The sequence below is a fragment of the Ochotona curzoniae genome, unplaced genomic scaffold (assembly GCF_017591425.1).
Source record: "Ochotona curzoniae isolate NIBS_2020 unplaced genomic scaffold, NIBS_Ocur_1.0 contig_908, whole genome shotgun sequence".
In the NCBI taxonomy this organism is placed as follows: domain Eukaryota; kingdom Metazoa; phylum Chordata; class Mammalia; order Lagomorpha; family Ochotonidae; genus Ochotona; species Ochotona curzoniae.
Window position 1 is genome coordinate 21,062,867 of NW_024466607.1, and position 12,591 is coordinate 21,075,457.

Below are 12,591 nucleotides of genomic sequence, written 5' to 3' on the forward strand. Positions count from 1 at the left end.
ATCCACCTCCTTGCTTGTGGACTGGAAAAGTGGTTCAAAGCCTTGGGACCCTGTACCTATGTGAGAAACTCGGAAGAGGCTCCTGGCTTTGGATCGTTTTAGCTCCAGCTGTTGCAGCCAGTTGGGGAGTGAATCAGCGGACAGAAGATCTTTTCTGTCTGTCTTTGCTTCTCTCTGTAAATCTGACTTTCCAATAAAAATCAATAAATATTTGGGGAAAAAGGTAACCAAGGCCCAGCATATAGTAGGTGCTAACAATAGCATTATGTGTTAAATGCTTATCAGTTATTTTGTTTATTTGCTTATAATGCTGTTGTGCTTTTGTTACACTGTTACATGAGAATCTGGAATACTGTTATTTTTTGTTTGTTTGTTTTAAATGATTTATATTTTTGGGCCTGTCTGAATTCTTGCCTTGCATCTGCTGGAATCTCATATGGGCGCAGATTTTTATCCTAGCTGCTCTACTTCTAGCTCCCTGCTTGTGGCCTGGGAAAGCAGTTGATGACGACCCAAATTTGGGACCCTGTACCTGTGTGGGAGACCCTGAAAAAGCTCCTGGCTCCTAGCTTTGGATTGGCTCAGCTCTGGCCATTGTGGCTACAGGGGAGTGAACCAGTGGAGGGAAGATCTTTCTGTATCTCCTTTTCTCTGTATATCACTTTCCAATAAAAGAAAATTTAAAAAAGTCTTAAAACAAGTTATTTATGTTTTTAAGATTATTTACCTGAAAGGCAGGTTATAGAGAAAAGGAGAGACAAAGAGATCTTCCTTTGGCTAATTCACTCCCAGTAATGCTACAGTGGCCAGAGCTGGGCTAGGCTAAAGCCAGGGGTTTCTTTTACGGCTGTCTTGTGGGTGAAGGAGCTCAAGCACTTGGGCCATCTTCCACTGTTTCCCCAGGGAGCTGGATGGGAAGTAGAGCAGGATGAATCAAACCAGCACCCATATAGAATGCTGGTACTGCTGATAATTGCTGTGCATGAGAGTAATGTTTTAAAAATTTGTGTATGTTTTAATTTTTTTTGTATTCAAAGATTATTTTACATTTTGTCACACTGATTTCAGATGCAGTCATTACACTTTTCTTGAAGACAGAGTGAGGGGATCATTGTCATGAATCCACAATGATCGTAATGTGGATTCAATGAGAACATTTATAAGTAAATATGAAATGTTATGATACTTACCCAGCATTTATCCATTTAAAACAATATTTTTAAAAAACATCACCAAAAGCAGCAATTAATTCCTTATTCTGTTGTCTCCCAGTTTGTATCCTAGGTACTCTTTTTTTTTTTTTGGCAAAGGGTCATTTATTTCTTTGAAAGGTAGAGTTAGAGGAGAGATCTTGGCATCTGTTCTACTCCTCAGATCGATGTTGTGGCCAGGGTTGTGCAAGGTCCAGACTAGGAGCCTGGCACTTCTTTGGGGTCTCCCATGTGGGTGCAGAGGTCTAAGCACTTGGGCCGTCTTTCGCTGCTTTCCTGGGCACGTTAGTAGGGAGCTGGATTGAAAGTGGAGCAGCTGGGACACAAACCGATACTCCTGTAGCGTACTGGCACTGGAGGTTGTGGCTTAAAATGTGCTAGGCTACAGTGCCATCCCCTAGGTATGTTTTTTTAAACAGTTGAAAAAATAGTTTATCTAATTTAGGTTCATATTCACTATGCCTTATTATGCCTGCATTATAATCTATTTAAGGACATGTATTGTAATTTAAATATTTTCCTATTGCTACACATCCTGAGTTGGCTATCTTTTTCTTCTTCTTCTTCTTCTTATTATTTTTACCTTTAAACTTTAACATGCAGGAGCAATTTCAGGGTTTTCTAAAGGTCATTCCGTTCCACATCCCCCATATAAATCCAATTCTTTCCCCTTAAAGAAAAATACTGTCCACTACATTTTATGATGGAGGCTGTTTAATTTCAGAATGTCAGTTCTGAATGTCAGTTATCACATTGGATGTTGGGGGCCCTATGTTTGTTTGTCAGACTTACTTAAAAGTTAATAATAATACTTAATAGTATTTTTAATTTTTGCTAGTACTTAAGATGATTTCCTATGTAATATTCCTGATATGATACAAAATTAGTGAAAGTTGATTTTCTTCTCACTTCTAAAACATTACCACCACAGAAAATCCTAAATATTGCTGTTAGTGGTATTGATTTTTTTCATGTTATTTATTTTTAAAGGAGAAATGATCAATAATAAAGGTGTTTTCTAGAAGGATCATTGATTTATATGCTAGCATGGTCACTTGAAATGCATTGTATTAATTGATGTGAACCTTCCTCAGGTGTTTGCTGAGGAACAATATCTACTCCCATTTTAACGTAGATGGCCAGATGCAGAGTTGTTAAGTGGTGGTCTCCTTTTCCTAAAATTTTGTTGCTTGTGTTTAAGTTTTGAAAATACTGAGGTTGAAACTATTTTCTTTTTTTCCTAGATCTTCAATTTTGCAAGCAGAGAGTAAAAAAGACCACGAAGAGGTAGATTTTTATCTATTGAATTTCTTTAGCAGCATCTAATACTGTTCTGATGACAGTCTTAATGTGTTCATTGTAAAAATTTAGGAGCATTTTCCCAATTTAAAGGTGTTTTCCTGATGAGTCTTTTCCTCACAAGCAGCATTTTAAGACTCTCAGTCTCGTGACTGAAAGGACCTTAGATAGAGTGTCTTTGCTGTGTTCAGGGGTCAAATTCAGCAGTGACCTTGTGACTGCTGCCTTCTGGCACACGGTTAGAATCATGAGGTGGCAGTAGAATTTCTTCCCTCACCAACTTTTGATAGTTGCTGCCATAAGAACATAGTCAATGCAGGAAGCACCTAAAGCTACAAACTGTGTGGGAATGAAAACCAGAAAAACAAAAATTTGGGAGTGTCTGTTGTTCCTATTGAGCCTTTTTGTCTTAGCTCCGTGTCTACTCTTACTATACTAGATTTGGAAGGCAAGGTACTGCCAAGAACTGTTGCTTCACGGCCTTTGTCTGGAGTTGTATCCTTGCATGAGATCATATACCGCAACTGGATTTTCAGCTTTTTAATTTGGTATTATTATGTTGATAAAAGGCAGAGTTAGAAATTATGTAAAGATCTACCTTTATTTGCTTTTCATGTAAATGTTGCCACTGAAATTTGTTTCAATCTCTGAGAAACAAATGGGTCTACTGTGTGCATGATTTATCAGACAAAATAGCAGTTTAGTGAGGCTCATCAGGCGTGGAGTCCCTGGGTCTTGAGAAGCAGAAGATGGGGAGCAGTGTTCGATGTGTTATTTAGGAACTTGCAGGAAGCGGGGTATGCAAAATTTAATTGCCAGGAGTATTTTCTTTTGGTAATTATAATAATTCAGACTGTCTTGTTTAGTTAGGATTAAGAGAGGAAGTGAAAACAAGAAATATAGAATGTTAAATTTTAATGTGATTATTATATTTCAGTTTTTATGGAATCTGAAGTTTTAAAATTATTAATCTGAATGTTCTATTAGAAAGGTATTTTAAGAAGCTTATGGAAAAATGGAGTTAAAAAATAATTTTAAAATATTTAAATCCATCCATAGTTTTTTCCTAATACATGTTTTCCATGAGCTTTTCGAAGATTCTTTGTGAGTGTATACAAATGTGCTTCCTTACAAAGGAAGCTTAAGTGGAACTTCTCATGGAAATTCTGTTTCAGTTGAATATTGAACATCCAAGAAGAGAAGCTCTGTGTAAAAATATTAATCATTTTTATGTTTTCCTTTTGCAGTGGATCTGCACAATAAATAACATATCTAAACAAATATACTTAACTGAAAATCCAGAGGTAATGTTTTTATTTACTAGATCCAGCAAAAATAATTGTATATTTACATGATTTATATTTAATCATAATTTCTCATGTTTTCTTTTGACTGTGTATGGCTATTGTGAATATAATATGTATGTAATGAATATCTGTTCTTACTAGAAAAATAAGTTAATTTGGAAGTACTGAAATGAGTCAGTCAGCAAATACTTAGTATTGACTAATTTGCCTCGGATTGAACACTTTGGAGAAGGAAAACATAGAAGAAAAATAAGCTATGGTCTCTAACTTCCAGGAATATATCTTTATGGGGAGATAAAACTAGACTGTTAACATTTCATATAAATCAGGATACCATTGAAAGTATATTGTGATGATGGAAACTTAATTTTTGAAATGTTTAATATCACTGTTGGACTTAAGTTTGAGAAAACTGAGTGGAGAAGGTAGAAGCGAGGTAGGAATTTATGGTGAGGAAAAGGCAGATAAAGAGTTAAAGTTGTAAATACAGAAATAGTATGCATATAGAACTAGTACTTTGTTGGAAATTAAGTTTTTAACGAGGAGTAATGTAAAATGTCAGTTCACCTAGAAGTCATATGGGGAATCTTGTTAAAATGCATATTATAATTCATTATGTCTGGTAATGCAGGTTGTTTTCCAAGTTTTGCAAATTGTCCTTTAAACCAGTTAAAGGTTAAACCAATTGAACTCTGAAATAGAAACAGCTTTAGGTACAGTGCAATCCAAACACACAGGTAAAACCAGAGGTCCAGAGAACTCTGGAAGCAAGTGGGTATACAAGGAGTGTAGTGGGAAAAGACATGATTCTAGGATGGAACCTGTGCAACTTGATGTGACTTTAGCCAGCCTCACTGTGCTGTGAACCCAGCTGTCCCTGCCCAGCTGGACAGAGGCGTTAGTAAGACTAAGAAGACCTCATTCTTCTAAGCCTTCGATTGCTGTGGATGTAATGGTAGATTAGATGGGAGTATGTGGTCCAGACAAATTAGTAACGGATTGATATAAAGGATGAAGATGAATAGGTAAAGGTGACCACCAAGTGTTAAACACAAATGAAGAGAACTGGGAAAAAGAAGAGTGCTATTTCCATCATAATAGCTTTTAAATTAATTAATTTTAATTATTATTTTGGACAACATCATAATAGCTTTTAGGTGCCAGACAAGACATGATAAAGATAGCCAAGAGGAAACTTGCATCAGCAAAACAGAATTTGATGATCTCCAGAATATCAGTAATTTGTTAGTTTTATAGTACATTTATAAGTTTATTTATTTTTTGTAAGGATTTATTTTTATTGGAAAGTCAGATATACAGAGAAGAGGAGAGACAGAGAGAAAGATCTTCTGTCTGATGATTCACTCCCCAAGTGACCGCAATGGCCGGTACTGCGCCAATCTGAAGCCAGGATTCAGGAACTTCTTCTAGGTCTCCCACACAGGCGCAGGGTCCCAAGGCTTTGGGCCGTCTTCAACTGCTTTCCCAGGCCACAAGCAGGGAGCTGGATGGGAAGCAGGGCTGCTAGGATTAGAACTAGTGCCCATAATGGGATCCTGGTACTTGTGAGGTAGGGACTTTAACTACTAGGTTAATAGATCTCTATTTTTTACTTTAAAAGTTAATCAGGAAAAATTTCATGCCAGATTTAGGAAAAATAGTTTGTTACTGTTGCATATTTACTGTACAAATAAAGCTGTATGAGTAAGAAAATATTCCAAATATTGAAAATAAATACTGAATGACAGGACCTGGTTAATTAATTTTGCCTTCCTGTTTCTTAAATTATCTTATTTAGATTTCACCTTTTTTTTTCCTTCAAAGATTTTTTTTTGAAAGAATCTCACATAGTGATAGATCTGTCCACCTTCTGGTTCACTCCACAACAGGCAGGGCTGGGCCTGGCTGAAGCCAGCACATAGATGACAGCCGCCCAAGCCCTTGGGCTTTCGTCTGCTTTCCCAGGCACATTAGTGTGGTGATGTCAGAAGCAGTGGTTGGACTCAATTCCAGGCATTCCATTATGCAATATACTCTGCACTGCCTGTTCCTAGCCAGAATTTTAAAAAAAGAACAAGTAAAAATACTTAAAGATTAATTTGAAAGTAGTTCTAGAGAGATTCATCTACCATTATCATCCACTGACTCACTGAGCAAATGGCCACGATGGTCAGGGTGGGTTTGACCAAAGCTAGGTCCTAGGAGTTTTACAGGTCTCCAGGAGACTAAGGACTTGGGCCGTCTTCTGTTATTTTTCCTAGGGCGTTAGCAGTGAGCTGGACTGAAAGTGAAGCAGCTGGGACTCAAAACTGTCCATATAGGATGGTAACATTGCAGTAGCAGCTTTACCCATTGACACCATAGTGCTGGCCCCCTGAAAGCAATTCTTACAGAAATCTTTCCTATCTTCAAGTCAAGGACTGAAAATAGATATACTTCATAAATTACTAAGTATGTGGATATTTCTAGTGTAAATATATTACACAAAATCATTAATACTTTGCTAGCATAGCTAGAGTACTAACTTTCAGGCATGTTCATTGTCTGCAATGGTTAAATTACCACTTGGTACAACGTAGCACATCCCATGTCAGAGTGCTTGGATTCAAGTCCTGCCTCTGCTTTGGATTTCAGCTTCCTGCTAATGTGCACTCTGGAAAGCAGCAGGTGTCTGCCCCCAGTGTGAGCCCGGATTGAGTTACAGACTCCTGCTTTTGTTGTGGTCAAGCCTAGCTATCGCGGGCATCTGGGGAGTGAAACATGTCTATCTCTGTCTTTCTGCCTTTCAAATAAGTAGGTTAAAAAATTTTTTTTAAAGATTTATTTTTATTAAAAAGTCAGATATACAGAGAGGAAGAGAAATAGAGGGGAAGATCTCCTATCTGATGATTCATTCCCCACGTATCCACAATGGCCAGTGCTGTGCCGATCCGAAAACAGGAGCCAGGAACTTCCTCCAGGTCTCCCACACGGGTGTAGGATCCTAAAGCATTGGGCTGTCCTCGACTGCAGGCCACAAGCAGGGAGCTGGCTGGGAAGTGGAGCTGCTGGGATTAGAACCGGCGCCCATGTGGGATCCCGGTTAAAGCCGAGGACTTTAACCGCTAGGCCATGCCACTGGGCCTAAGTAGGTTAAAATTAACAAATGCTAGTCTTCATATATATATATAAAGCCTTTATATATATATATATATTTAAAGATTTATTTTTTATTACAAAGTCAGGTATACAGAGGGAGAGAGAGAGAGGAAGGTCTTCTGTCGGATGATTCACTCCCCAAGTGACTCTAATGGCCGGAACTGTGCCAATCTGAAGCCAGGAGCCTGGAGTCTTCTCCAGGTCTCCCATACGGTTGTAGGGTCCCAAACTTTGGGCCGTCCTGGACTGCTTTCCCAGGCCACAAGCAGGGAGCTAGATGGGAAGCGGGGCTGCCAGGATTAGAACCAGTGCCCACGCCAGTTCCTGGCGTGTTCAAGGCGAGGACTTAGCTGCTAGGCCACTGCGCTGGGCCCTAGTCTTTATATTTTCATGAATATTTCCTATCCTGCATTTCTTCATTCGACAGATGGCTGTGTGTCTACTTTTCCAGGCATTATGCTGCGCACTTACAATGAAAACATTAATCCAAACATTTATAGTTGAAAGTTTATAGAGAAGGCAGTACTCATTCTTGTTATGTATATTAGTAGAAAATAGATTTTCTTCTAGTAGGTAATTTATAATGTGAAAATATATTAAAAACATTGAAGTACTTTAATATGTGTGATTTGTATGTTAAGTATAACTTAGAACATATTCTGACAATTCTTAGTTCTGTTTCAGCTTTGGTTTTCATTCTTTGCTAATAATAGCCCTTTTATCTGAAATAAATCTAAATAGGAAATTGCTGCCCGAGTAAATCAGTCTGCTCTGGAAGCTGTCACTCCTTCCCCATCTTTCCAGCAGAGGCATGAGAGCCTGCGGCCAGCAGGGTGAGTCACCACTGGAGTCCAGCTCCAGCTGAGTTCACAAAGGGTGTGTGGACCACCACAATTTCAGGATCATAATGGACAATGTGAGAAAGCTGTCCACTTTATTTATACAGAAGCCTTCACAAAGGTTGGCACAGACCACACCTGGTCAAGCGGACATCCTAAGGATAGTTTTGCCAGTTATTTCACCCTGAGGCAGGATATCAGCTGTCCTAATCCTGAGGTCAGGAAGTTCTCAGTAGACGGTACATATTAATCAGTTACACATTCCTACTAGAATCCTCATTCTACAGCTTAGTGTTGAATCAGTTAAGGGAGAAAGTGCATCACAGAAGGAGGGACCTAAAGATCAAGGAAAGAGGGAAAGAATAGATTCCTGTACACCTGGGGACTTAACACCCTTGGTTAGCATATGGTCAATGGGGTTAGCCTGAATAGTAAAAGGCCCTTTTGCAACATCATCAACTTCCAGTCTCACATTGATAGTAAAGACTGACTCTGCAGAGGCAGACAATGGCTAAATAGATTGCAGAAATCTCAGCGGGGTGGTCCAGTGTCCATGCAAAGGGAGGTGGAGCTGTATTCAGGTGGTTGTAGAGACATCGCTGGGCTGAAAATTCCTTACGGCCCTGCCTGCAATGGAACAATACTCTTCACACCTTCGTGTCTTCCACAACCACCACACGGACCCCAGCAAGTTACCATACTGCTTATAGAAAGAATTTCATGGGTTAGAGTGTTGGAAAGCACTCTTAATAATACTATTGACACTGGCATTAATTAGTTCATTGAACAACAGAGAACATGGATTTCAAAGTGGCAATTTTACCAATAAGGGTTTTAAATAAATGATTTCCTATTCCCTTATTTCCAACTAAATCTCTAGGTAGAGGTAATACTATGCTTTTGAGTTCACTAATTGGAAAGTCTACTGTTAAATAATTAGCTGATTTGGGATTATGCTTATGTTGAAGTTTTACTTCTCTCATTAACTTAACATGGAGTTTTTTTAAAGTAATTGTACTTCATTTTATTATTATCATTATATGATACAGTTCCACAGGCCCTGGATTTACCTTATCCCCTCCCCAATTCCCTCCTCCTTCACTGAGTTCCCCTATATCATTACTGTAGTATAGTTCTTCATACACAGTCATATGTATGTCCATCATTGTGGGCATGGACAATGGCAGAGAGTCCAGCATCCTATTGTCAAGGTATAGTAAACAATTTCATTGGGAGTCCTTCTTTGTCTGGAAGTAGAGATGCATACTGCATTGTATCCTCACATCTGGATATGACAGTCTCCCTTACAATTACTACACATTCTCTTAAATGAAAAGCCACAAAACATCAAAAGGAAGGAAAAAAAATCAACAATACCATGAAGTTAAATAACATGCTACTGAATGACTAATGTGTCACTGAAGAAATGAAAAAGAAAATCAACCTTCTTGAAGATAATGTTACTGTATGATCTATGAGTCATTGAAGCATTTAATCAGAAGGAAGTAATTTGAAGAGATGAAATTACCAAAAATCTTTTTTTATAATTTAAGTATTCAGTTTCTGAAAGAGAAAAGTAAATGCAATGCCTTCTTGTTTCCCTTTGTGCTCAGACAATCTCGACCACCGACGGCTCGGACCAGCAGTTCAGGATCCTTAGGGTCTGAGTCATCAAATTTGGCTGCCCTCTCTCTGGATTCTCTTGTTGCCCCGGACACCCCAATTCAGTTTGACATAATTTCTCCTGTGAGTGAAGATCAGCCTGGCCTGGCAAAAAACTCTGGCCAGGGAGGCAGGTAGGTGATGGCACCACAGGAACACTGTGCTGGATTTTGTAAGGTTTATGTTTCCATTTCTGCATTGAGATGCAGCTCTTAAATCTCATGTGAATCAGCCATGGAGTTTCTCTGTATAATTATTTAACATAATTTTGGTAGGGAAGAGTCGCATAGGCTTTTTTTTGTCTTTTGCCTCAATGTACAGAGTTAAGACAGTTTCAAAAATTGTTAATTCTAAATTGCTTAGCCTGTCTAGTTAGATATTTTCTCATGAAATTACAGAAGAAAATTGGGGGCCAAAGTTGTGGTGTAGATGGTAAAGCTACTACTTGTGATGCTGGCATCACATATGGGTGCCGGCTTGAGTCCTGGCTACTCCATTTCCAGTCTAGCTTCCTGCTAATAAATCTTGGAAAGCAGTGGAATACGGCCCGAGTAATTGGCCCCCTTGCACCCACACGGGAGATCCAGATGCCCTTACTATTGGGCAACTTGAAGGGAAACAGAGGACAGAAGATCCCTGTGTGTCTTGTCTCTGCACCTCCTGCCAGTGTGGATCCTGGGAGGCACTGTTGATGGCTCAGTTAGTTGGGCCACTATCATCTTGTAGGAGAACTGAATTGGAATCTTGTTCCTGACTTGGCTGCAATCCTGGCCCAGCCCTTGTTTTGTGGACAAAACAAAAAAACATAGCTCCTCAAAGCCTACTTTAAACTGTATTGTACTTGAATACAGTAAGATGGAGGTAATGTCCATTCCCCAGCTCAATTTTCTTCCTGTACTTAATTTTATCATGATAAATCCAGGTTTAAAAGTAGAAAACAGGGGCCCAACATAATAGCATAGTGGCTAAAGTCCTCACCTTGCATTCTCGGGATCCTGTATGGGTGCTGGTTTGTATCCCAGTGGCCCCATTTCCCATCCAACTCCCTGCTTGTGGCCTGGGAAAGTAGTCAAGAACGGCTCAAAACCTTGCGCTCCTAGCTTCAGATTGGCTGAACTCCAGCCATTGCAGCCACTTGGGGAGGGAATCAGCAGATGGAAGATCTTCATATTTGTCTCTCCTCTTCTCTGTATCTCTGACTTTCCAGTAAAAATAAATAAATCTTAAAAAATAAACTAATTACAGTTGTAAATTAGCTTGAATTGTTGAAGTAACTTGTGACACACACTTAGAATCCAAAAAGAGATTTTTACAACCCCAGGAAATCCCTTTTTTCCTTTTTTTTTTTTAAAAAGATTTATTTATTTGAAAGGCAAAGGTATAGAGAGGGGAGACAGATCTTTTATTCACGGGTTCACTCCCCAAATGGCTGCAATAACCAGAGTTGGGCTGGTCTAAAGCCAGGATTCAGAACATCTTCCAGGTTTCTTACATGGCTGCAAACACTTGGGCTGTCTTTACTTTCTCAGGCCATTGGCAGGAAGCTGGATGGGAAGTGGAGCAGCCAGGACTCCACTAGTGCCCACATGGGATGCTGGTGGCACAGGCTTATTATGCTTTGCCAGTTAATATGCTTTGCCAATTAATGCTTTGCTAATTAATATTAAAGCTAAATGCTTTCTCCTCTGGACTAGCTTACTTAAATTCAAGAACTTTAGGGAAGTTTCTTTGATGTTGATCTATTGTATGTGGCTGAGCTCCCAATCAGTTAATGTTTTAAGTGTAGCAAGAGGGTTCAGCATATTGAATAGTTAATATAAGTTAGCTATTTAGTAGTTAATAGTAGTTTGTTATTTAGTAGTTAATAGTAGTTTGCTGTTCAGTAATTCCTTAACAGTAATGGGTTTTCAGTTTTAAATGTGTGAACAGTTTTGTGGCTATTGGTTATCTCTGGTTTAAATAATGAAATTTCTCCCATGTGGCTCATAGTAACTAACCATTTTGATCACATTTTCTTCTAAACCTTGCAGGCGTACAAATCCATTTGGAGAATCTGGAGGAGGTACAAAGTCTGAAAGTGAAGGTAGAACAAATGTTTACTGTCTCAGTATTGTAGAATTGCACCTCAATGTAAATCAAAGAATCTGTCATTTGTGTTTGTTTTATTACTATGCTCTGTTTTGTCATCTCTTCAGAATTTACTGTATTTATTCTTAGCACACTTAGAATAGCAGAACTTAATTAGACTTGAGGTACTGTTATACAGAATTATAGAATATACTTTGACCTTCTAACAACTGATGTTTCCTTACTGCTATTAGTTACTAGAGGGAGCATAACTTATTTTTTCTTTTTACAGTAATTTCTTTCTTCCTTTTTTTTTTTTTTTTAAAGATTTATGTTGTTTATTGAAACAGAGGGAAAGACAGACATGAAGAGATTTTCCATCTGCTGGTTTACTCCCCAGATGGTCGTGATGGGTAGGACTGGGCCAGGCCCAAGCCAGGAGTCTGTAATTTCCATCTGGGTCTTCCATGTGGGTGCTAGTGGTCCAAATACTTAGGTCATTTTCTGCTACCTTTCCAGGAGCATTAGCAGGGAGCTGGATCAGAAATAGAGAAGCTGGGACTTGAAGCAGCACTCTGACACAGGATGCCAATGTCACAGGTTGCTTAACTCATTGCTGTCTGCCTCCAGTTATATGTGTATTTACTGGAGGTTTTATACACACACACACACACATATACATTAAAGACATTTATTTTTATTGCAAAGTCAGATATACACAGAGGAGGAGAGACAGGAAGATCTTCTGTCTGACGATTCACTTCCCAAGTGATTGCAACAGTCAGAGTTGCACTGATCCAAAGCCAGGAGCCTGGAACCTCCTCCAGGTCTCCCACATGGATGCAGGGTCCCAAGGTTTTGGACCGTCCTTGACTGCTTTCCCAGACCACATACAGGGAGCTGGATGGGAAATGGGGCTGCTGGGATTAGAACTGGCGCCCATATGGGAGCACAGCGTTGCATTCAAGGTGAGGACTTTGGCCACTAGGCCACCACACCAGGGCTTTTCTTTATATTTGCAAACTCACAGCAAAGCGGTTGGGATAGTATAAGTTCTTTTTCCTCAGA

The 12,591-nt window shown here is 39.2% G+C and overlaps 1 protein-coding gene across 1 annotated transcript in view; it reads left to right on the top strand.

Moving 5' to 3' along the window:
- APPL1 (adaptor protein, phosphotyrosine interacting with PH domain and leucine zipper 1) overlaps positions 1 to 12,591 on the top strand; it is a 37,438-nt gene that overhangs the window by 17,739 nt on the left and 7,108 nt on the right. Inside the window, exons 12-16 of the mRNA XM_040994682.1 lie at positions 2,456 to 2,498; positions 3,758 to 3,814; positions 7,697 to 7,788; positions 9,408 to 9,590; positions 11,487 to 11,539. Coding sequence (XP_040850616.1) covers positions 2,456 to 2,498; positions 3,758 to 3,814; positions 7,697 to 7,788; positions 9,408 to 9,590; positions 11,487 to 11,539 — 428 coding nt within the window. The remainder of the gene's footprint in view (positions 1 to 2,455; positions 2,499 to 3,757; positions 3,815 to 7,696; positions 7,789 to 9,407; positions 9,591 to 11,486; positions 11,540 to 12,591) is intronic.